At 43.1% G+C, this 26,429-nt stretch overlaps 1 protein-coding gene across 7 annotated transcripts in view; it reads left to right on the top strand.

Moving 5' to 3' along the window:
* LOC121623541 (transcription factor 4-like) overlaps positions 1-26,429 on the top strand; it is a 205,765-nt gene that overhangs the window by 86,239 nt on the left and 93,097 nt on the right. For all 7 annotated transcript variants that reach the window (XM_041960846.1, XM_041960848.1, XM_041960844.1 and 4 more), the window contains one exon: positions 7,256-7,314. In XM_041960846.1, the coding sequence (XP_041816780.1) occupies positions 7,256-7,314 (59 nt within the window). The remainder of the gene's footprint in view (positions 1-7,255; positions 7,315-26,429) is intronic.

Below are 26,429 nucleotides of genomic sequence, written 5' to 3' on the forward strand. Positions count from 1 at the left end.
TTTTGGCTCTTTTTTGCCTTCATGTGACAGCTTGCAGTTGAGATAAAAGGAAAGATTTAGAAACAGGCGGGGCCGGATGAAAGAAGCAGTGATCCTGTGTCTGATTTAAACCCACATTGCAATGATTATGTGGTAGTATGTAATGCAACAACTCGCACATATTGTTGTGTCAAAAGTAAGTGATTTCCTCACATTTTGTCCAACAGTCCAAAATTCCCAAACACTTCAGCTAATGGTGATATTAAATGCAAGAAATCGAAATCAAATGTTTGAGAATCTGTCAAGAGCAAATGTTTAAGGGGGGTGGGGGGGTTGGTTGCTGGAAAAATGGCCTCACATGTGAGTAGACTTTCAAAATTGTCACAGATCAACAAACCAGCACATTAATTATTTCCATCATTCACATTTTCAAATCCTTCACATATAAAGCAAATTCAAATGCTATCGAAAATGTCATTTATGTGCAATCTGAGAGCACCTTCAGCCGAAGAACCATAAAGGACTTTACAACATTTGTGTGTGAGAGGTCTCTCACTATCAGGGTTCACAAAATTATTACAAAGGTGTTTTTCAGTGAAGAGCCCCTGTCCTCCTGTGGTTTGAGAAGCCTTTGTGACGGCGATTTGTGAAGGGTCATCAAAGGTTCCTGGAGGAATCATTAGTGTTTGCACTAAGAACATGCAGTTGCGTTGAGGTTTTGAGAAACCCAGAGAGACAATCACAACTGTTTTTATGGAGCTCCCTGAGGATGAAGAACACTGTACTTTGACTGTTCCTGCAGGAGCTTTCATTGTTTGAGAAGCCTAAAAATTAACGTCAGGGTTTGAGAACTTCAGTGTTTTCGAGCCCCTGACATGAGTTCCTAAAGGCATCATCACATCAAATGTTTTGAAAACCATGAGGTTCCTTCACGGAGCAGTAGTGATATTTTCGAGGATTGTTAGAAGTTTCCAGAAAACCTCTCCCTCTAAGAGTGACGGATGATTTGGTTTTCCACGTTCCTCGAAGTATTGTTTGGGTTTGAGAACCTTTCATTAATTTGGTTTCATAAGAACGTCCAAATGCAGAAGGTCCCTGGAAACCCTGTCATGGTCAGCGTTTCAGGTCTTCACTGAACCAGTCCCTGTTCACATCTTTGTGAGCAATGGTTAAAACGGGGCTTTCCCTTTAAGAGGAGGTTCTTCAAAGTACCTTATATGATATTTTAAAACCTAAAAGTAAGGTCCCAGCAGTACTGTCAGACTTTATAAAAGAGTTTGTAAAACGTTCATGTAAGTGCTTTTATTTTGGAGAGTAGAGGTGATGAGAGACGAGGCTCGGCTGGGATTCGATCCAGAGCAGTCCGATAGCATCAGAGCACAGCGTGTACGACACAGACTGAGGAATAAAACCCAACAGTGCAGCAGTGGTGTGGTGTGTCAGCTGGACTGCTGAATGGATTTTGTAATTGTGGATTTAATATGATTTTTCTGGCTGAACTCTGCTGCTCTTTAGGTTTTTCACTGTGTCCTGTCTGTTCACTTCCCTTTATGTGTCTGGTGGTTTTGTGCTTTAAACTGGTGAAAATTTGGAGAAAAAGTCAATGGCTTATCAAAATTCAAATAAAAATGCTGAAAAATATAAAACTAAATTATGTTATTGGAACTGAGAAGAAAATTCATACCCACGTCAAAAAAGGAATTTAACGTTTTTTGTGCAGATGGATTTTGTGCAAAAAAAAAAAAACCTCCTTTTTTATCAAAATATATTTCCCAGTTCGAGGCAGGTAAAGTGTGTGTGTGTGTGTGTGTGTCCACTCACAGTGTACTGTGACAGGGTGTGTGATCTTGAGGTTGACCCTTCCCATCCTGTGCTGCTCCGTCCCTGCCTGGCTTTTTTCTAATTAAAATACCAGGGATTTTTGTTTGTGTGTGTAATACATGAGCTCGGCCTGCAGAGGTGGTGGAGGTGGAAAGGTCACCATGTCTGAACAAAAGTAAAGATCACGGTCGTACAGTTTTGAGATCCTCGGTTTTAAATCTATTTTCTGTAGTATTTGTCTTCTGTGTCCCGGTCATTTTAACTTAATTGATAAATTTAAGTATTTACAAAATGATCAAAATCACATGATAAACATGATTTTTATGTTTTTACTTGAACAAAATCCTATAATGTACACAAACATTGTCTGTTCTGAAGCACTTAAAGGCCTCACTCCATTAAGTTGTCAGTGGTCATTTGTAACAATAATTCCATGAGAACTTCATGTTCTATTGTCATTATTATAATATAATTCTGAACAAAAATGTTGGAAATAGTAAGATATCAGTGGACACACACACACACACACACACGCACACTCACATCCATATATTCTTGGCAGGTGCTTCACAAAAAGACAAAAAACAATCTGTATATGCAGTTTGCAGTCTTTCTTCTCTGGGTATCTTACTTTAAGAGTGCTATAATAACATTAAGTATATTGCATCCACATGGTTGGAGGCACTTTTTGTAGGTTGCTTTGGATAAAAGCATCAGCCAATCAAATGTAATGTAATGTAATAAATGTGAGGACTAGATGCCAAATTATTCGATCAAACACAAAACAATACAATATCCACAAAAGGCAAAATATCTACGTATATCGCCTAAAGTACTGTTCTGGATTTTTTGTTCATTTTTTCTGTTTTTCTCTGAAGGAGCTTCCTGCACCGGTGCTGAATTAACTGCCAACACGTATCTCAAAAATAAAATAAGAAAAAGAAAGAAATACATAGATATCAGTGTGTGTGTGTCCCCAGTATATAGGATAATATATACATACTGTACATCCAGTGCTCAACGGGGTATTATATTTAGGGCTGCCATGACAGAAGCGACAAAACTCCTGCCAGTGTTGGCTCCCCTCCACTCTAAGGTCCTGTATCTGCCACCAGACGTGAGCAGTGAGTGAGTAGATTGAGGGGGTGATCGGTGCTGTGAATGTGGAAGTTATTTTTGTCAGCACTGAAGCGGAGAGGTCTCTTACAGATGCAAAAGCTTCCCATCCAAAACCCTCATCCTGCCGGGGGTAACGACACAGGCCTGTTTTTTGTTTTGTTTTGGGTTTTTTTTTTTCCGCCCAGCTCGACACAAAATCAAGCCCACTTTTCACCCGATCGCTGAGCAAAGTGAATTAGTGGTTAAATGAAAGACAATCAGTGAAATAATGGTAAATCATACTGTATAATTCTGTGTACTTATTTTTGTCTGTTTGAAGGAATGAGATTCTGAATGAAGTTAATAATTTGATCGTACCACTGATTTTATGTTTTTCTCATACTTTGTATTCTATTTAATATGTGTGGGACAGCGAAGAATTAATTAATGGCACAGAAACGACAAAACAACCAAATACACCAAATGTTTATTTAATTCAGGATAAATCCCTGAAAAACTGTGCAGCTTCTCATACATATAAAACATTGCCTATGTTTTCCTCAGTATAACCTTTGACACTGGATACATTTTAATTGCGTTGGCAGATTTCTAAAACATCTACAAAACTACAGCTGCTTTCACAGGCTTACAAGCTTGAACATTATTTTCAATATAATATTTTTTCCAAACATTTATTTTCCAAATTTTAATCTGAGATTGTGCATGTTAATTTTACAATGGTCAAAAGATTTTTGTATTTGTTGGAGGTTGCGGCATTTTGCAGAGGTGTTTGCAATGTGAAATGGATCTTTGTGTGTGTGTGTGTGTGTGTGTGTGCGTGCGTGCGTGCGTGCGTGTGTGGGGTTGCGGCCGTGAAGTGGTATTTTTAAATGCATGTCCTTCCGTGCGTGTGTGGGTATATTTCAGTACCGTGCAAAAGTACATTTGCATGTGTGTGTCGGTGTGTGTACATGGGGCTACATGCACAGTGTATATCGTACACATTTACACATCTCTGCGTGTGTGTGTGTGCATCTGTGCCAGTGATTTCCAGTACTTTGTGTGTGTGTGTGTGTGTGTGTTGCGGTGTGTGTGTGTGTGTGGGAGTCTTTGTATATGTGCCAAACCGGTCCAGCTGGCATCAGTCGTAGCTGAAGCCGAGTCCGCTGTATCGGTCACACACATATTCTCCGACACACACACACACACACACACACAGTCGACCACATTCCCATTCTGTACGCCTGTAATTATCAACCTCTTCTGCATCGACTACCATGTTGGCGTGTATTCAGCGCTGGTCTATACACGCCTGATTCAAACCCTTCACCACATACACGCTTCATTTTCCTCCCCACACGCTCGCTATAAAACCCCTCCATTTCATCTCGTACGGCTGCACCGACCGCAGAATGTAATTACACACTAACCGTGGTTTGATATTTAGACTGGCTGAAGATTTAAGGTTTTATCCAAGAAGAAGGTCTGTGTGGTAAAAATAGGCTCGAAGTGGTCCCGCAGCTCGGAGGAGAGGAAAGCCTGTTCAGAAGCTGGAGAGGAAATTAGCTTTGTTGTCTACACGCCGCAGCGGTTGGTGCATCTTCGGAATTCATCAGGCACCTTTTTCACAGCCAGACGCGCTCGGTTTGTGTATTAAAATGACGGTGCGTTACCTGCCAAAGAGGCTTCACCTTCTTGTCATGTACTGATCAGTCCCTGGCCTGCATTTTGAGAGCTCTGATGTCTGATTTCAATCAAACACGTGTTGAAACGTGTTTGACCGAAGACGTTCCACAAAGGCAGTTTGGTAGCTGAGGATGTCTGCGCTCGTAGCGTCATTAAACTGTGTGTCAGATGCAGGTTAAGACACCTGCACCCTATAAAGCAGAGAACTCAGAGCATACAAAGCATAGCTGACATGCAGTGTCTGTGTACAGTCAAAGAAAAACTCTATTAATGGAAACACTTCTGCACAGATAGCGTCTTTAATGGTTGAAAGGGCATTGGTGAGACCAAGCTTATTTTCTGATTACAGAAGTATCCGTGGAACCGGCTGCCACAAAAGCCTGATTCAGTACGACCACATGGCTGTGGGGGGGGGGGGGGTCTTTTTCATGCTTGTAGGTTGTAGAAAGTCCTCTTTTTGTATGAAGGGTTTGCAAAAAACAGTAACATTTTGTACATGAGAACAAGATGATGTGCAACGGTTCAACTACACTGACAGCTGAAAGGGCACACAGAGACAAAGAGGCATCTGAGCGGCAGTCAAAGAATATAAGGAATCTCCAGTCATTGGTAAGAGAAGCTGGAAGATTGAAATCTGTGCAGCTTTGAATAGGAACAGGTTCCTGTTTCAGTGTCAACTGCACAATAATGCCTGCAACAAGCTGGAGTTGACAGGCGTGCTGCTTTAGCTAAGCTATTCTTAAAACAGAAGGTTAGTCTGGGGTTAGCGCTGTTGTCACTGGATCATGAGATATGAGCTGAACATACAAACTGCTGAGAACAGTATTCTCTCCAAGCATACACACTGTGGGGACGCTGACTAAACGGAAGTTTTAATAACTGAATTATTCGTCTTGTCCCACATCATCCCGTTCGGTCGATGGGAATGACAGCGTTAGTGATGATAATGACGAGGATTGATAAGCAGGTGAAGTGTAGGTGTTTCGGTTGCCTGGCACTCACGAGTCTCCTTGGACAATGAAATGGTCCAATGGGAGAAAAGGGAGGCAAGAGCGGAACAATGCCAAACATGGCAACCCTTCACAAGGGTTGATGTCGTACACGAGTGCAGACGTGACAGAGGTGCTCGAGGTGAATTGAGAGGGGGGATTGGGATTAACGTCTGCATCAGGGTTGAATGTAGCAGCAGACGTATTTCATGTTTCTAGATCTTTCCGAACCCCTGAAAACTCCATACCTTGTCTCATACTCACTTTGTTTTGTCTGCATGCTGAGAGAGCACACCTGAGAGACGAGGCAGTGCGTTCCTGCGTTCAGAGCTGGATCTTATGAGCAGGAAGAGTTTCCCCCTCTCTCTCTCTGTATGGATCTGTGCATTGCAGGCGCAGCAGATGTCCGTTTTGTTGTGCTGCGAGATCAGCGAGCAGACGCAGAACACACACACTGAGCAGACTCTGATCAGGGAAAACCGGCTTCTGCTGTTCTTTGACTTTGGTTCCGAAGCAAAGCGCGAATGAACGATCCTTTAAATGAATGAAAGAAAGCCTCAGATATATTTTGGATGTTCAGGGGAAGCGCGTCCCTCGTGGGTAAACAAACAATCAGAAGTCATACTATTGTTTGTTTAGTAGTACATCCAATTCATATTTTATTGGGCGCGAATGTGTTCGCTTTGAGTAAATGAATCGTTTGATCAATCAAAAATCAAACTCTGTTTTAATTCATTTTACCTTCAAATCAGAAAATTGGCCGTCCTGTTTATTTTAAGTAACCCCATGTTGATTGATTGATTGATTGATTCCTTTATTTCGAACATGTAAAAAACAAAGAAAGACAGAGCAAACAGACAAAAAGTGATAATAATAAAAATAAAGAAGAAAAAAAGATGTCACCCTCTTCAATTCATGTTGATCTCAGATTACATGAGTGAAAGGGAGTAGGAAGAAGTGTAAACTTATTGAACCCTACCCCTTAAGTACTTTTACATTTTTAGCAAAAAATTCACGACTGAAACATCCTGATTCATCCTCAACCTACACATGATCCATATATTCAGCAATTACTGATAAATAACGTGCACAGTATGCAGGCATTGACAGTTACATTATGTATAGAAAAAAGTGTTGTGATTCACAAAACACACCCAAATACCTATTAGTCATGACTATATCTCACAAGAATCACTTCTTTATACCTTTTTTAAACTGACTTATGTTAGATATTTGTTTTATCTCTACACACAATTTGTTCCATAGTTTTACTCCACAGATCGTAACACAAAAACTTTTCAATGTAGTGCGCACTTTAAGAATCTCACTCACCCCTTAATTTATAACATCCCTCTCTCTTTCTGAACATTACCTGGCAGTGAGTTATTCTTTGCTTTATGCATTATTTGCATAGTTTTGACAACAATGTCAACAATGTTCCATCAGTGTTAGTAGTAAAACGTACAAATAGATAAATGTATGAAGGGGTGGAAGGATGAATGGATTGGCATGTTTTGTATGTATGTATGAATGGATGAATTACTCATGCTGCTGATTTGTATTTATTTGTAAATCCATGTGTGCGTGTGCTTGTATTGGCTGTGCAGATTAACTGTTCTCTGGATCTGGATCTGGATTTGTCCCTGTTTAGATGACTCTCTTCTCTTTTCGTCCTCCTGTAGGTAAAACGGAGAGGAGTTCGTACTCGTACGGCAGAGAGTCCAACCCGCACTGCCACCAGGTCAGTCCCGTCTTTACGACAGCTGAGCGAGTGCGTCGCCGAGCTGCGCTGCTTTTTTTTGTGTGTGTGTGTGTGTGTGTGTGTGTGTCTGAGCAGAGGAGGACAAACTCTGTTTGGGTTTGATCCGAGGTCAGTGCTGGAGGATGTTCAGTCGCGGGGAGGAGGGATTCAAGCCGCTGACTCTTCATCCCTCGCACTGTAAACAGTTGTGCAGAAGTGGACGTCCTGCAGGTGAAAAACACCTGGTTTTTGTGCCAGCGTGAAGCATACTGTAGTTAGCTGCTTAGTGAGGCGCTGCCGCCGGTGGAGACCCGCTGGCTGTTCATTAAAAGTTACTGAGGATGACACCTGAAGGGAAGCTTCTTAATCCTTCAGTTCGATTGGATTGTTAAATGTGGGTGTGGCCTGGAGAACATTGCGTGATACGGAGCTGTTGGAGTTGTGGATGACTGTTGGCCTCCGCCCACACCCTCTCACTTGCATTGTGAGATCAGGGGGAGGATGTGGGAAAAAGTATGAATTGGAGCACGGTCTTATGGAAATGTAAACATAGTTTTTGCCAGCTGACATCCAAACACCCGCCTCCCACTGCTCTGCTAACTAATACAACTTACAAGCCCATGGCCAAGTGTGGTTTTTATATGATGGACGTGTGCGTGATGCCTTATATATACAGTATATATGTGTCCATCATGCAGCACGGGGGACAGCTTTAAAGTGGTCTTTGACGTGGTTGCAGATGTCACTGATGTGGCCGTTTCATTATCTGGCATCAGAAGTTGTTTTAAGTTCACATAATAAAAACTTATGTGTCAGTCATCCTCACGGCTGCTAAAAACAACAGCTGTTGATTGTTTTTTTATGTTTTTACGTTTTAACTTTCCAACTTCGTAAAACATCACTCATGTTAACGTTGAAATATTATTCTTTTTAAAAGGATGATTTGTCTGTCGGCGGCGGTGCCAGGTGTTGCGAGGTAGTAGCTGGATTTTGAATCTGCACTGTGATCTTCCCGTTCACTTCTCCCTCTCATATGCATCCGTGAAGATTATCAACGTGCGATAATTAAGAAAATATACAGATGTTGGTGTTTGAATATTAAACAGGGAGAGGCTTGATGCGCTGGGTGTAACTTGATGACCGCCGTCAGGTTTTTGAAATTAAACGATCACATACGTTGCATTCGAGCGCAGGCTGTTTGACATGCTGACTGAGTCTGATGCTATGGGTTTATTTTTCTTTGCGTCTCGAATATCTATCAGTTAAAGTCTATCAAAGAAGTGCGTTCCGTTTTTTTGAAAATCAAAGTTGTGCGAAAAGATGTTACAGATTATGGTGAATCTGTGAAAGCTGATGCATTTCCTTTGCAGAAGAAGATGTTTGAGGTTGATGAGGGGGATCAGATCATGTCATTTAACTGCTCAATAATTCACACTGACACTCTTCTTCCTCTGGAACCACAGTGTCTTCTAGTGCAGAGTGTCTATTGGCTCTCAGGTGACAGGTGCTCAGGGACACACTGACTGCTGGAATCCTCTAGTTCAGAGGTTCGCCACCTTGTTCAGCTCAGGACCCCGATTTTTTACAGACAAACAGGGACTTCAATGAAGATTTATGAAAGAGTATTTTACATCTACAATCACTGCTAAGCCACTTGAGTCCTGACACTGATGTGGAGTTGAACTCACCATGTCTAATGAGAAGGTTGTGTCAGCACATCATGCTGCAGTCTTCAGTCATCAGAGTCGTCTCATCTGTCACATCCACAGACTGTGACTCCATGCAGATGAGTCTTCACAGTAGGTGCAAAAGGAACCATAAACGTTAAGGCATATGTAGTGGTACCTTTTCCCCAAAGATAAAACTCCTTTTAAAGAAACTTGGGAATGCAGTCCCTGTCCCTGTCCGCTCAGTCCCTCAGCTGTTTCACAGTAACAGCTATATAACTTTGCTGAAAGCCAAGTCACGGCAATGCTCGGTCTTTTGGAAGTCAGGGGTCATGCAGCATAATTGAAGCAATTTGTTTGCGGTCCATTCTGACGAACGTGGGGTCGGGAATGGATGCTGTAGCAGCAGCGATGAATTAAGTCCTGCAATCAAATCCACATCTGTAACAAAATATTCAGCCAAATTGTCAGTTCCAACTTTATCACTACTCAACTCTGTTGAGTTGCGTTTGGTTCATTATGCATCTTTAATCCATTGCTCATTTTACACCCGCTGACACCAGTAAAATGATGAAAATAATAAAATATAATAAAAAGACTCAACACACGCCCATCAGACAAGCATTTTAAAGGTGTACTCAATTGGGATTGGGATCTGTTCAGGTGCCAGACTTGCTGGTTTTCATCGAGCTGTCTGTGTCAGCATCAGGGAAGCCTCACGACGTCCCGACAAAAACAGACTACCTTCTCTCACCCAATCTGACGTTGGCCCATAGCAGCACAGAGCAACTGTCAACATGAGAGCAGGAGAGGGAACAGGAGGGAAGTGTCTGTGTCTCAGTCGTCTCGGTCGCTTTGTAGAAAAAATGAGAATGTTTCTTCACGTGATCCATTTTTTTCTTTCCCCGTTTCAACAAGACGCGTTGTGTTGTGGACATGAACGTCAGCAATGAGGGACACAGAGGCTCTGTCTAATAACAAGAGAAGTGGCTGCCAACGGGGGCGATCAAACCAAACAAAATGATTGACGGCGGGCCAAATTTGGTTGCCCGGGGCAACTGGGCAACCGTTACTGTCGAGCCTCGTGAATGAAGAGAAGACAGAAAGTAGAGCGTCGGAAACTAAAGGGAGGCAAAAAACCCAGTGTGGCATTTGAAGGACTCGGAGTAGTTTTCAGACTTAAGGGGTAAGAAGACCTTCCTGCCTGTTGGTTTTGATCTTTTCCTTTCTGCTGCGAGGACAGGATTTGGCCCGACAACCTTGTGAACAAAGACACAAGCAAGCGCGCACACACACACACACACACACACACAAAGAGAGAGGGAACATGCCGGCTATATCTGCCTCATGCCAAGTGTGTCAGTTGGACTGGAATAGTTTGCACTGGTGGAATTAAATATAGCTGCTGGTCTAGTTTGAATCTGTTAAATTGTCCTGTGAGCCTCTCTGAGTTCACTTCCTCCTCTCGTTTATTCACTCACTCACCAGTTTGTCCGCCACTGCGTTTACTCAGTCTCAGTTGCTTGTTGCGATAATTTGTTCATTTCTATTTTCTCGTTAATCTAACCTTCATGTATTCATCCTTTTATTTATTCGTTAATGCATTCATTCATTCTTAATTTAAGGATTCATCAATGTTTTCATTCATTCAAACACTCCGGGGTTTTTCTCTTGTTGTAGTTTGCTTTAAATTCATCAGTTTGTGTTCATCCATCATCCTTTGGTCCCTCTGACCATTCGTTTATTCATCCGATCCATTCATTCATTCATTCATTCATCCATTCATTAATTCACACATATGTTAATTAGATATATATGGTTAATTTATTCATTTACAGTGTTCATCCATTCGTTGGCCCATTTTGGTCAATCATTCATTGACTCACATGTTCATTCGTTAGGTGTTTCAGTCATTCATGTATTCATTCATTTACCCCTATATCCATTATGTAGTTTCTTATCATAGTCAATAAAAAGTACGGCCATCTATCCAGTGGTCCATGTGATCACTCATTCATTTTCTCACTCATTCATTGATTTGTTCATTTATTCGCTCTTATTCCTCAGGCCCAGCTGATCGCTCATTTATTCTCCATTCAACCTTTTACTTTATTATTTTGTCCATGTAGAAGTCCATTTGTTGACTTGATCACTCTCTGATCCATCCATGCCTCCATCCATCCCCCCATCTATCCCTCCATCATCCATCCATTTATCACCAACTAGCTGATCTTTTATTTATAACCACCTCTCATATCCAGCTGTGGCCTTTGTACGAGGCTACAGCAAACCATAGAGGACAAAAATATGAAATAAATCAAACATTACTGCCTCACTGGCCATTTTCCTGCTGGGCTGCTGTCAAATTATCCTGTTACACAGTCTGAATGGCTCCTGATGGAAATTGTTTGGAAATGGCAGATAAATTTACATGCTGGGCTGAAGTCCAAAATCCTCTGGCTTCATCCTCGGCTGTTAGTGAAAGAAAAAAAAAAACACTTAGAAGGGAGGATGAGCTCACAAGCTAACAGCAGGAAGATTTCCAATGACCCCAGTTTATTCCCTAACTCTTTGACCAAACCAAATAGATTTGTACCATTGGTGTTTTGGGGTAATTTAGGTTTTGGTTCCACATTTTGGCTCCAGTTCTTGTTTTAGAGCGTTTAAGTTTTGACTATACGCATCGTAATGTTGTTATTGTGCTCAATCACAACCGCAAATCTGCAAATTTCCTCCAGCTGAGTTCCAAAACATTTAACTGGATAATCAGACTGAGCTGCCATTTCATTTTCACTTCATTATTCAGTCTGACATTGTGCTGATGTTATCCGATTTCTGTATGGGTGGAGGGAGGACTAGTTTGTCCTGACCAACCGGGCACAATCCTTTGCGATGACATCATTTTAACGTCTGTCACGTCAATCAAACTAATATGTTGTTTTAAGAATTGTAATTATTGTACGTTGACTTACAAATCTCATCTCTTTCATTCTTGCTCCCACCTACACAGCCCTGATTTGCTGCACACCACACCACAAAGATCAGAGATGTGGGTCTAGAACCGAGCCAGATGTAGCAGAGAGTCAGTAGTTGTTAGTCTTGCAGGTATGCACAGTGGCACTATATGACAAGTCAGATCACCGAAGTCTTTGTGATTGATCCTCTTGGTATTGTCTGTAACTTTCAAGAAAAGCCATCCAATAATTGTCAAAACACTTCATTCAGGACCGAGGTGGTGGAATGGCCATAATTGCCAACCCTAGAGTCGTGCTTTAAACTCCTCAAGAAGATAGCAGGAAGCAGTTTCAAGGTCAGACTCATACCCACAACTTGGAGACTGCAGGATTGGTCCACTGTTGCCTCATTGTTGACATGAGCCAATCAAACAGAGAGTTTGCTAAGTTTGATTTTTGATTACATTATTATTTCATGTTTCAAACCCACACCTCTCCAACTGTCCATCTGTCTTCAGTCTTGAGAATGGATGGCTGGATAGCCTGACGGTGTCATGGCCGGGCAGTGTACCTCAGCGATTGTCTGTTTTGTTTGCTCGTTTTTTACTTCAGTGGCAGTCATGCGGATTTGCATTTGGTATGAACTGCCTGCTCGTATCCTGTTGTGAACTGGAAAGCTGACTGGGTCTGGCTGGTGATTCTCTCCTAGCTGTCAACGGCTGGTGGGGGCTGGGAAATGTGGCCTCCTGCCAAGGTACGAGCCCAACCCCCCAACAGCCAGCTCTGCTCCCCTAAAAACCTCCAAACACCCTCCAAAAGCCATCATCTGCTGGCTGAAGGTGGCATGAATACACTCAGAACAGCAGCAACCGAAAAGGTCTGAGTCTGTTGTTTGGCTGCATGTGACATCAGGAATGACTGATTTTAATGTAGCTTACTATGTTATATGTTTGCCACTGTATTTGCTGACTGTGAGTTATATGTAAAACTCCATCCATGCACACATTGTGTGTATTTTAATGTAGTTTTTGTGTGCACTACTGGAAATGATCACCATTTTCTGTATATTTCACAGCAAGATTACATTTTACATGTTCGCCTGAACAGCTGTTTTATTTTTTCCGAGCACTTTAAAGACTTCTTGCCTGTGTTGGCTTAAAAGTCAGCCTCCCCAGATTTGTTCTTGATCGTGGAAACAGCAGTTGTCAAACACTGGTCCATTTGGTTGCTGATCTCGAGCTTTTGGTCGTATCACATGATCTTCATCCGCGGGTGGAGTTCGGCGCCTCTCTCCTCAGGATGCTTCATCAGGAGTTATGGATCTTCTGCAGTGAGTGGCAGGGCACTCAGCTTCACACTGTAATTGGCTTGACAGGTATTTTTAAAGCTCAGTTATCACATGTCATGAGCATTTTTACACCTGCCAGGGAGATACAGTAGTTGGCTAATTTGTGATGGTGTGACTGTTTTCATTAGAAAAACAGCTGGCATTGGTAGTTTGATCAAATGTCAAAAAAAAAAAAAAAACAGCCCATGTTTATGTTTTCCTGACAAGGATCCCTCGCGGTCCTGTGAGTAATGACTGTTTTTTTTTTTTTTGGAGGAGCCAGTAGCTTTCAGTGGGGCTGCTGAGGTGAATGGTTAGGTGTGCACAGAAATTGCAACAGTCAGCGTTAGTTTCTTTTAAGCATCACCACATCTCAACCAAGCATATTTAGTCTGCAAAATTTTAAAGAATTAATTAATCAGTTTGGGAAATATGCTTATTCATTCACTTTTCAAGAGTTAGGTGAAAAGATTTGTTAAACCTGCACAGTCACCTCCCGGAGTCTTGTTGCTACACCGAATGGGCATGTGTGCGATTGGCCAACACGGTGCTTTGCCATATGACACTGCACTGCGGCAAAGGTTGAGCCAGGTTCAACTTTTTTGCCAGATGATCCTGCATCTTTTTGCCAACGCCCTCCGCACTGGCACTCCTGCACCTCTCACTCAAATGGATGAGAGGGATGGAGGAGGCCTAAATAGTCTGTCTTCAAGGCGAAGTTCAAGCATGCACAGTAACTCGCCATAAAACCACAGTCTGTCGTTTCTGCATCACTCTATGCGTATGGATTAAACTGATGAGATACAAAGTGTTCATCAGTGAGCTTCAGACGTGTTTGTAGGTCTAGTTTTGCACTCTAAGATAGGCTAACTGCATCTTGACTCCAGCTCTGTGCTTAACACGCAGACATAAATGTCTTTATGCAAACTTTTACCATCCGGATAGCAGATTAGAAAACCCTCAAATGAATCATTTTCACAAAAAAAGTCATTTGGGAAGGCAGTAATGAAGACCATATTTAGTTGTTTTGATACAAGGAGTTGTTGAGCCGGGCCTGTGAGGATTATAACGGCGGATGAAAACATGCTGGCCAAATTTGCTGTTAATATTCATGATCCCGATAAATCTTGATGGTTTTGCTGACCCCCTGACCTTCCCCCTCATACCACCTGCAGGACAAGCTCTTCACTTTTGTCTCAAGAACTATCAAGACCTAATGGACGGATATTTTTTTTTCGCAATGCACTGATCTCATTTCTGGTCCACAGAGGATGAACCCTTTAGACATTAATGACTCCGTGGCCTTTCCTTTAGCGCCACCCTCGGGACAAAACAGGACTTTTTTTTTTTTTTTTTTGCTCCGCTGCTGGTTATCATCGGTGTGTTGTTTGCTCTTCCCTCGCTTTATGGGGATTTCTGTGGTTTCACTGCTGCTGAGAGTATCACCTTAACTCCCATAACCACAGCAGAAACACCCTCATGGGTCGTATAATATACAGGCAATGCACACCCACACACCCACACACACACACACACACACACACACTATGTGGCTTCTCTACGGCTGCTATCTCAAGCTATCTAAAGGGACATCCTGTCTACATAAGCAGAAAAACCCACATCATCTGGATGAAGGGATGGGAGAGGATGATCCTCCCCTATCACCCCCCCCCTCTCTCCCCCACTCACTAGCTCTCTCTCTGTCACGCATTACCACTACCTTTTATTGTCTCTCATCCCCTCTCTCACTCTTTCCATCTTCTTATCGTGCCGTTTTTCATCTGTTTTTCGCCCTCTCTCAATTTTCCTCTTCTCGCTCACTCTGTCGTTCATTCAGGCCAAAGCCACTGTGTTGTCGCGCACACACACACACACACACACACACTCTCAGCCACACCAAAGCATGCCTGTCATCCAGTTATCGCCTCACAGATCAGTAGGTTGGTCGTGGGCCGGCAGCTACAGCTGAGGCAGCAGCAGTCTGGATGTGAGGTTCTGGTGGAATGCGACATGAAAAAAAGCCTTTAACCCTTCACACACAAACACACGCACAAACGCACACACTCACACACACGTGCATTCACACATCAGTCAGTAAAAAGTGCTGAAGGCTCCGTTTTGAAGCTCTGTGAGATTTCAGAGGAGCTTAGAAGCTGCATTTACCTATTAAAGAAGGTGCACACACACACATGCACACACACACATGCACACACTTATATTAAAGCACATGTATGTTGATGTGTGCACTATTCCATACCCATACATTTACTCACCCACACACACAGATACACACACCCAAGCACGCATGCGAATTACCAATATTGGAATTCAAAAATTTTGTATCCAGTATATATGATATCAGACGAGTGTTCGCAATTAAAGCTGAGCTGCTCCGCTCAGCACTCGCTACGTGACTCAAACATAGACTGTGAGCTGCGTCGAGGTTCCATCACCTGCTGAAACAGCAGCAGGTGTGTCATCCTCAGCTTCCTGTTCACTCCTCATCATCCTCAATGAGCTGAACCGGTCCTTTAAACACTCTGAGGGCTCTCCAAACACACTGACCTCTGACCTGCACACCTCTCTGCAGAGAGAGTGAGTCCTCGGGTTATAATGGAACGCATCTCATCCTTATAGTTTTTATTTCTCTATTTCTCTCTCTCACACACACACACATACACATGCATACATATATATATACATATATATGTGTGTGTGTGTGTGTGTCTGTGTGCACTAATGTATCTTTGAGGTGTAAAACACAATGAATCCTTTGATGCGCTCCTTTCCTGCGCACCCTCTTGAGTTTTAATGAGAGTGTTTGATCATCTCTGTCGAGGTGACTTGAGGTTATTTCCTAATGCAGTGGCGGGGAAGGAAAATCAGTTGCATGAAGCCATCGCGGCGTGTTGTCGCAGAGGTTGTGTAGCCATGAGGGCTATCTGCTAATGTGCCTCCACGGTAGACGATGGGGGACAAGCTCCACAGTCCTACAGGTTTCATCAGTTTAGTGAGTAGCTGTTTCTGGGCCTCTTATACGACTACTGACACTGCTGAGCTGTTCATGTTGAGTTTTTGTCTGCTGATTTCCAAAACACGACTTGAAGCTTTTCCTTCTCCTGTTTACTGTTTGGTTGTATTTTTGTGAATGAGTCTTGCCCTGTATGGCATGGTTTTTGGAGCTTTAATTATGATGAATCTCACCAACACACACCTCCTCATGAACAGGTCGCATTCATGTGCTGTCTGTCCTTTCTCTTTGTCTCGTCTCTCTGACTCCTGTTGCTTTGCGTTCTCTTTATTTCTGCTTCTCTCTCTCTTTCTCAACATTCAATTTTTCTGCAGATCTGTGGAATGTGTCAGTATGGAGGCCAGGCATTGCTCTGTGTGTGTGTGCGTGTGTGTGCGTGTGTGTGTGAACAACAGTCCTCATCCTCTTTGGAAGGCTGACAGTTCCTGTGTGTGGGCTTTACAGTGGAATCTGGTTTCCAAGTGTGTGTGTGTGTGTGTGTGTGTGTGTGTGTGTGTGTTCATCATCACTTCATTCTGTCTGTCCTCTGAGCCAAACCCCATTGGCTGTTTTCTGGCCAATGGTGTGGCAGCAGGAAGTACAAGCCCCCAACAGCTGCTCTGACGTCCAGGAAGAAAAAAACAAGGGCGAGTCAAAGACTGTTTACATGAAGAGAAATATTAATAAAACAGCTTGAACCATAGTTTGTCCTAAATGGCCAAATCTTTATTATGTCAATGTATTTCTATTATAAATTTAATACAGTGTTTCTTCAATATGATAACCAATAATCAAATATAATAACCCAGGCAACAATAACCCTGTAATACCCTGAGAACGGGTCATACAAACACTGAATGCAAAGCAGTAAATGCCCTCCACAGGTATAATCACCCAAATCCCACACTGGTGTCTAAAAAGAAAATATTGTAACTAAAGCTCCTCGCTCATTAGAACAACAGCTCGAACAGAATTGTTCTCCCTACCTTCCACACACCCCGACTATCCACCACAGCTGCATTTCCTCCTCTCTGTGCATCCTCAGGTAACCAACCTGCTGTGCTGCACATGTGACCTAATGCTGATTGTAGAGTCAAAAGTTTTGTGGCTTCGCATGTTTTCAAGGAGAGAATGAGTCAACAGCGCAGAGACAGATTGGACAAATACTGCGACCAGAAAGCTGCGCTCAGCGTCGACGCCTGCGACAAATGTTTCGAAAACCGCGTATTCAGTGTGAAAGTCGTGTGAATAGAAAAGAGATCTGTGTGAAAAGAACATGAAAGCAGTAACGTAGCGATATATTTGACACATTTGACAGACATCTTTCTTTTTTGTACCTTCAATTATGGACTTAAGAGCTCCATGATATACAGGACTGCAAACGCATCCAGTCGTGAGCTGGGCAGCCACACCTCACAGCTTCAGCTCCAAACACAGGAGGGCCTACCTTTGATCAAGGCCTGGACTAAAGATGTAGCTGTTGAGGATGAGAACATAAAGCGGGATAATCCTCGGGCAATATTCCGTATGAGACTCGCCCTAGCTGTGACTTGTGCTCCCTCAACATATCTGGAACATTGAAACATATGATATTAACCTGCTCAGAGGTCCATGACTTTGACTCTGTGTGCTATAACTGGCAAGCCTGTACCCCTAGAACCAATTCCTCCTGTATTCAATGAGTGACTGAGTGAGAAACAACACAATTTATGGCCAAACTGCACCCAAAAAGCTTACAGTACAGCACTGGTCTTCACCACAGAAACTATACCCTAGAAGACGGTGGATGCCTTCAAGATGGGGTCAAGTTAGAATTATCCACAACCTTTATTTAACCAGATATTTTATTTATTTTTCCAGGGAGCCCTGGACAAGATAGGTAGCAGCATTACAGGGTTTCAAGCCTCTCAAAGCATTGTATGCCTGAGAAGAGAGACAGGAGGAAGAGGATGGAGGTGAGGAAGCTGCTACACGTTCCAGCTAAATTTGCAAACTCTTCACTGCATTTTTAAACCCCCTGACTGGGATCAGCCTGTCTAGCTGCAGATCTGTCTGCAAGTGGTTGCAGGGCCAGGGAGCGTAAAGGCCTGTTTGCCCATTTCACTGTGAACCTTAGGGGCTGACAGTAAAAGAGTATAATTTAAGCCAAAAAATAGTACTATTTTTATGATTATGGGTATTATTGGGCATGAAATAGCAGAAAAATACATCCTAAAAATCATATCGTATGCAAAAAAAAAAACAATAAAAGAAGAGGAAGGATAAAAACTGGCCTGTTCTTCTACTATAGAAAGCAACAACTCACCCCTGCAGGCATCCACCCCAACAGACCAAGAGATAAAGGAACAAAGACTGGAGGTGTGTGTCTATCTATGCATCATAAATAACTCTCCTCTCCCCGTCCATCCATCCATCCATCCATCCTGTGCATCTTTGTGTGTGGCGAGATGTTCCACTCACAGCTGCTCTCCAGCTTTGAACACACACACACACACACACACACACACACACACACAGATAGATCCAGCTGCTCGTCGCTCTCAGGAGACTCTCTGCCGCCGTTTAGTCTCATTTGCCGGCCTCACAGATCGACACTTTATATTATTTTACTATCGATCGCGAGCGCGCGCTGCCGGGCTCTCTTACGCTGCGTCTGCGCTGATACATCAGCTTTGACAGCTGACAGTCTGTTTGCGTGTGTGTGGTATCCGTAATATGAACATTCTGAGTGTCGGGACCACCTGTTATGACTGTGACGTGACGGAGCTGCTGGGCTCCTGTAGTTATGGTTGTATAGAAACATCCACTGTTTTTAATCACATAGCTCTGGGGCTTTTCTGTGGCTTCTCACAGAATTATGTTCCTTCATTTCATTTTAAAGGTAATTGAAGAAAATTGAGGTCAAAACAAGTCAAAATGTTGAGTCCAGTAAAGTAATTCAGTTTTTAATTGTGGCACTTTGCTAATTCCTATGGGAAAATGCTTTGGCACAGTATGTGAGGCCACTTCTCTGTCCTCTTTCTGAAGGCAGAACTTACTCATTGTAGAGTATTTCCACGACATGGTATCACCAGTTTGACCGAAGGATCTGAAAATTAGCTCCATTACTGCCACAATGTGTTTAAGTGTGAAAAACAAAGCACTGAGCGACGCCCCCTGTGCTTTGCTTTTGGGTGGAGTCGCTCGGTTTTGAAAAGGGTCACGTCGTTTGATCGATTTGTGCAACAGTCGGCTCGGCGTTTGTTTGACAAGTTCTCGTCAGGCATGGTGGAGGCAAACCAGGGAGCAACTCTCTATCTCTGTCAGTGACGTTAACCATCTCTCCCCTCTGATGTGTCGAACATCAAACAGTATGCTCACACACTCACATACACACACAGAGAAACTGCGAGTGAAGTACAACAGCTGGTAACAGACACAGAACAGGACTGAGCTGTCACGCCTACACTGCAGAGCTGACACACACACACACACACACACAGATATACACACACACACGATGCTGCCAAAACTTAAATACACACACGCTGATGTATACCCTAACAAGTGATGCATCTGTGTGTGTTTGCGCTGATTCTCTCACGCGCACTCATACATATAAGTAAACCGGCCTTGATCCGTGAGACATGGGGGAGCACGCTGAGATTTTTCATGTGTTTCCTTCATTAGAGCTCAGTTCTGCGGGACTTCTGGTGAATTCGTCTCTGTGACAGATGAAGGAATAACTTCCGGGATCCCGCAGGCCTCGAGCCTCCTCCGAATGAAAACGACAAGCTTTGGACATTTCTGAAAATGAATGCATGGCCTCAGAAGTAAAAAAAAGAACTCTTCTTTATTAATTTATGTCTTCATCCACACCAAGGTTAATCTGGACACAAGGCAGGTGTATGTTTACTGAGTTCCACTGAGCTGCTTCAGTTTCAGGGTCCTGCTGTTGTTCATGCCGGCTCATCGCCACACTGTCATGGCTCACTGGGAAATGTGACTAGAACAGAGCCATCATTACTGTTATTACAACAGTTGTGCTTTTCCTGCGATGACAAACAACTGTCAAAGCTCCTGTGTGTCCAACTTTATTCTTTAAGGTGAATAAACAGCACACAGTAGTGCAGCATCAGGCCTTAAATCTCACTCACAGGGATGTGGTTAGAACAGAGTTTGTTGGAATAGTTGCATAATTTTTGGTTATTCTGCGTGAGAAAATTCTGTATTCGTGCTGATACAGATTTGAAGCTGGCGAGATCCAATCAGAAAAGGGTGAAGCGGGTCACATGCTTCTGCCCACCAATGAGGACATGGCAATGCTGCATCAAAGAGAAAAGGAGTGTTGCGTGGCTATTGACTTATGATGTCAGGTCACTGCCAATCAAATGTGATCTAACCACACTCACACAGTGCCGATGAAGTGTTTTTGAGGGTTAAATCCCATGGCTGTGTTTTCCAGATGTTAAATTTGATTATTGTTTATTTAGCCATGACTACAATTCTTAAATTTGAAACAATGTTTTTGTTGGTTTTAATCTTCTCTCGTCTCAGCTGATGTGGAAATACAGACTTCCAGTAAAACAGTTTCCCATCTCGAACCAGCCTCTAGTGGACAGCGGAGGAACTGCAGCTCAGCATACTTCACGACTGACTTTTAGAGCTTTTTCGCGGAAAACATCTGCCCACTGCACCAACAATGGCGCTATGAGAGCAGTGAGAGTGAAGCAAAAAAACGAAACCGTAAAGTCGCAGGCCAGACAGAAATGACAATGTCCATCGCATACCTTTTATTTCTACTCTCCTGTCTGCTCGTTCCTGGTTATAATGACGAAAATGTATCCACAACTACAAAGTAAAGGCAGCTGGGACTGAGGCATGATGGGAATGATCAGTTCAAGATGGCGCCACAGGGACGCCGATTTTTCATTCCCTTTTCATCTCTCTTTTCATCTTTAAATATAAGTCTCTCCATCTATCATTCATTCACTTCCTGTCTCCTCCCCTTGACGATCCCCCCTCCTTTCTTCCTATCCCTACTTTTTTTCCTCCATCAGTCCTTGCCTCCTTTTGTACTTTCCTTTCCTCCCAATGTCCCTGCTTCAACCTCTCCCTTCTCTCTTCTCTTTATCCTGCTTTCTCCCCTCTCCTTATCCTTCTCTTCCCTGCCCCTACCCCTCTCTTCCCTCCTTCTCTTCTTCATTCTTCCCCTTTCCTTGTTGCTTAAATCCTCCTTTCTGCTTCTGTCCCTTCCACCTTTCCATCTTTCCACCCTCTCTTCTGAGTTTCTGTCACCTTCCCTCTTTCCTATCCCTCCCTGCTTTTCTCCTGCATCTCTACCTCCCTCCTTCACCCCCCCTCCTTCCTTCTCTCTGACTCCAACCTATTTCACCTTTCCCTCCCTCCCTCACTTCTCCCTTGTCTCCCCTCCGCTTCTTTTGACCTCTTTCCCTCCTTCCTTTCCTTTCCTATCTTTTTATTCATCATCATCTATCTTTCATTGTTTTCTTTCCATTGCAACCTCCATACTTCTGTTGCTACTTGTTTTACTTCATTCTTTCCCTTTTTCCCCTCTTACCACCTACTGCCTCTTTCCTTAGCTATTTCCCTTCCTCCTTGCTGTCTCCTTCATTCCTCCCTCCATGTCTTCTTCCTCCTTTCCCTTCTCTTATTCTCTTCCCTTATGTTCTTTCCCCCTTTCAACATCCTTCATTCCCCACTTGCTTGTCTCCCCAGTTTTTCTTGCATTCCTCAATTCCCTCCCTCTCAACTGCTCTCCCTCCCCCTCGTCCTTCACCCCCCACCCTCACCCCCACCCTCCTCGTTCTAATTGCGCGCAGGAAGCTGCCAGATATTGTGAGGTGTAATGTGCTGTCTGATTCCTCTCTTAGTGTTCTTAAATGATTGCTATTTATTTGTCAAGCCAAGCGTTGAACGCTAATTAAGGAGAAATGCTTTGAACTGCCTTGTGTGTGTGTGTGTGTGTGTGTGTGTGTGTGTGTGAGATTGGTGTGTTTGAGTGAAGTGTGTGTTATTGGGTGTGTGTGTGTTGATGTGTGGCACTGTTAGAAGATGGAGGAAGTTGTCATTGGTGAGTCGATCCCTCGCTGCTCCGAGTGCTACTGCAGATGTGTGTGTGTGTGTGTGTGTGTGTGTGTGTGTGTGTGTGTGTGTGTGTGTGTGTTTGCTGTGATCTGTCCCTGAGGTTTTTTTTTGCTCTCACTTCATTCTAAACACACGGCACTTGGTGTTTCAGAGACCGAGGATGTGATCGGCCGTCTGTGGTGTCATGACGGTTCTGCAGCGTGATTGGCTGGATCAGTCTTTCACTTTGATAGAGTCAGGTTATCAGCTCAGTCTGTATCTTGGTTGTGATTGCTTGTCTTAACTTGCCATAGATTGCTCTCTTTGTTGATGGTGTTATGCTGACGGTCTTTGTCACTGCAGAGGGAGTTGTCTTGCTGAAGGGGACTGAACCTGTAATTGTCGCAGTGACTCATCTTTGATAATTCAGACTTTGTTGTAGAAATGTTTTGCTTGTCTGGCTTTTTTTAAAAATCAATTTTGCCACTATTTAAGTTATTGGAGAAGATGCTCCAAACTGTTGGATTTGTCATCCAGCGTAGCGACGTTAGGAGCTGTCTTTGAACACAGACGCAGAGCTGAAGGTTCCACTACCACGCCCCCTCAGCTGTCGCCATGGAGCAGTCAGCCACTGACACAAAGAAAAAACCCCAAACATTTATGCATTTATACTGCAGATAATGTCCCTCTTAAACGGGCCCTTCATCCTACCGTATCCAGCAGATGGCATGAAAAAACACATGACAGACACAAGTTTTCAGGCAATGAAGGTGACTGATAATGTTTTAGGATCACTGTCTTCTTTTCTTTCCGCTCTTCTTTATTGCTGTCGATCAAATGTATTGGACTGTGTGCTTTATTACAAGGAAGCTAAAACCGTCGCCGTGGTGCTGTAGCACCAACAGTCTTCATTTTAGCAACGACATATACACAATAACATCAGTGTCATTTTAATATGATTTGATATCTTAATAATGGCAATATTCCAGCTTGCTGGCGTGATGATGTCATAACGTCTGGAAGCCGCATTTTGTCAAATCGCTGTGTATCATTATTGTGAAAATGCTCTGAAATATCATGACATTATTGATGTTATGATATTATTGCCCACCCATAGATATATGTGAAACAAACACAAAATATGTTGCTAGTGCACTTCTTTGAAATGAATGGTTTGAAATTAATTAATGGCCCTCAGTGGAGCTCCATGTTCACTCTGTGCCAATTAGTTTGTCGTCATTTGATAAATTACAGGTGCAAAAGGTAACACTGAAGTGACAGGGGCCTTTTTAACAGGCCTAGAGTATTAAGTCTTTAATGTTCAAACAGCACCTCAAGACCCCCTGGAAATCTTGTTTTCTGCTGACCTATGGAGGTTTATATTCTCCCTGTGACGGTGTTGAGTCGAGGTACATGTGAAACAGAGCACGCTCCAAACTAAACAACAAAGTGCTGAGGTTTGAATTTCCCACCAAAATGTCTGATCTTGTCAGAAATCGTTCTGCCTCCTCTGCAGTCCAGGTATAACAAGAAGTGATCAGCAGGTCAAAGTTGTGCCGTCTATGTCAGTGTCCTCCCTGTGAGCGCTCATAATTCACCTGTAATATTTGATTAAGTCCCCTTGACCCTCTGCCATAGCGGCCGCCAATCTTTCCGGAGTCCACATGCAAAATAAACCAATTAATGCAATCGTGAAAGCAAGGTCCAACCTAAAAACAAAGCAGCTGATCCTAAATATAACGTGACCAAATGGTTCCAATGATTATTCAGGCATTTGACCAGACACCTGATGATGATTGCTCATGTGCTGTCGATGGCACCATCACTGAAGCACTGCTGAGCCGCAGCAAAGTGATATAAGCAGTACAGTTTCACCACACATGTAATGAATATGTATAACGCTAAGGGGATTAGTCAATTAATTAATTAGTCGATCAACATGAAATGAATCAACAAGAACTTCCATAATTAAGACATTAACCATTCTCTGGTTCCAGCTACAGTGTGAGCATTTCCTGCTTCTGTCTGTTTTATATCTCGTTCATCTTCACCTTGGGCTATGAGAGCTTGTGATGGACATGTTTTCACTATTTCTTTCACTGTTTCGGGCGTTTAATAGAGTAATTGACGGTGCACGTGAGCCGCAGCCCTGGACGGGTGTAATGTCTGATGTGTGATATGTGGTAATGCTGTTCTGGCTCTGGGAGTCCAGTTTTATTCGTCATCTCTGCTGGTTGTGTCTGGTAGCAGCCTCGGGCCTTCACTCCCTCAGGAGTGTGTGTGTGTGTGTGTGCGTGTGTGTACATGTACGTGTGTGTGTGTGTCAGCTGGAGCGAAGCTGGCATACAGGTGCGCCGCTGCCTCGCCAGCACTTCCTGGTAATTAATTACTTCTTCCTGCCTCTCTCTACCTCTCTCTCTCTCTGTCTCATAGTTGGGATGGTGGAAATTGATGACATCTGAGCATTTTGCTTCAGTCACATGAGGACAGAGGATTGAGTGGGATAGGAAGATACGGGGGGGTAAAAAGAGGGAAAGTCAGAAAACAACTATGCTGCTTTTATAGGAAATGTCCCTTTTGTACATTTGAAAGTTTACATCTTTAAAAGAGTAGTTCAACATTTTTGGAAATGTTTGCTTGCTTTCTGTCTGAGAGGGAGGTGAGACGATACCACTCTCATGTCTGTGCAAGTGCAACGCTGGAGTCAGGATGTGGTTAGCCTAGCTTAGCATAAAGACTGTCTCTCCAGAGTTCAAAAACATGCACCAACACCTTTAAAGCTCACTACTGAACATGATGTGTCCCATGTGTCTCATCTATGAACAAAGAGACATTTGAAAATGAATGAAATGAACTTTGAATCCTGACAACTATTATTCTCTTCTCTTTATGTCTCTCTCTCTATTCTTTTCTACTCAGCCCTCCATTTTTGTCTTGTTATTCTCTGTTTCTGTTTCTCTCTTCCTCAGGCTTCCTGGTCTTTTTACCCCCCTCCCTCTCTCTCTCTCTCTCTCTCTCTCTCTCTCTCTCTCTCTCTCTCTCTCTCTCTCTCTCTCTCTATGTGTCTGTGCCTCTATCTGTGTCTCACTCTCTCTGGTAATCTATCTTTGTTAATATCGTCTCTGTGAGCAGCTGGGTACCGAAGCCCAGTCAGCTCTGTGAGAAACAGACCTCTGGTTTTATGTGTGTGCGTGTGTGTGTATGTGTGTGTTTGTGTGTGTGTGAGAGAAAATCACACTGAAAGATAGAGACAAAACAAGATAATGTAGAAGGTAAAACAGTAGCGAGACAGAGGAGCGAACCTGATGATTATCACGACAGTTTAAGACTGGAATTAAATGTCTATGAGGATACATGTGAATATCGCTGGATCTTCGCAGAGCAGGGAGTTATGGGTAACTGTAGGTCTCAGAGAAGCCGACACATGCGCCTCCCAAATCTCAGCAACATACTGTACATGCTAACATCATATGAGATGTCGCAAGACAAGACAGTGTAATCTGATTACTTTTCATTCGGGATGCAAATAATGAAAGTCGAGCGATGTATATTGGGTGCAAAGTGCATGCTACATTAAGACGTTGAACCTGTGAATATCAGCATCTTAACGTTGCCATTAGCAGTGTTTCTGCAGGCAGATGGGATGTATTACTGCTCCTTTTGACCGCGGCTGCTTCCTATTTGGTGGCACATTGTGATGCTGTATTTTGGACGGGGTCTAATTAACTTGGTATTGAACTTGTCCTCATGTGCCTCTCAGACTTGGTCTCTTTTCATCATGAAATCATTTACGAATGTCGAGTTTGGTCATTTTTCAAGTCATTTTGGTTGATTGTGTTCTGTTGCAATACAGTTGAGATAGTTTGTCCATTTTCTTCTGTTCACGAGAGGGTTGCTGTGAGTGCTCCTAAAGGAAGACCACATCAGTTTGAAACATGAGGGTCCGTTTGTCGGACATTGGACCTGGCTGTTTACCAGGTAGGGAAAAGAGGTTGCATCAGATGCATGAAATGTAGGATCCAGTGGCTCTGCAGCTTGACCCATAGTAGGGACTAAAAGTCATGATATCTGCCTCTGTTGCTTCAATTTTG

The sequence above is a fragment of the Chelmon rostratus genome, chromosome 19, assembly GCF_017976325.1.
Source record: "Chelmon rostratus isolate fCheRos1 chromosome 19, fCheRos1.pri, whole genome shotgun sequence".
Classification (NCBI taxonomy): Eukaryota; Metazoa; Chordata; class Actinopteri; order Chaetodontiformes; family Chaetodontidae; genus Chelmon; species Chelmon rostratus.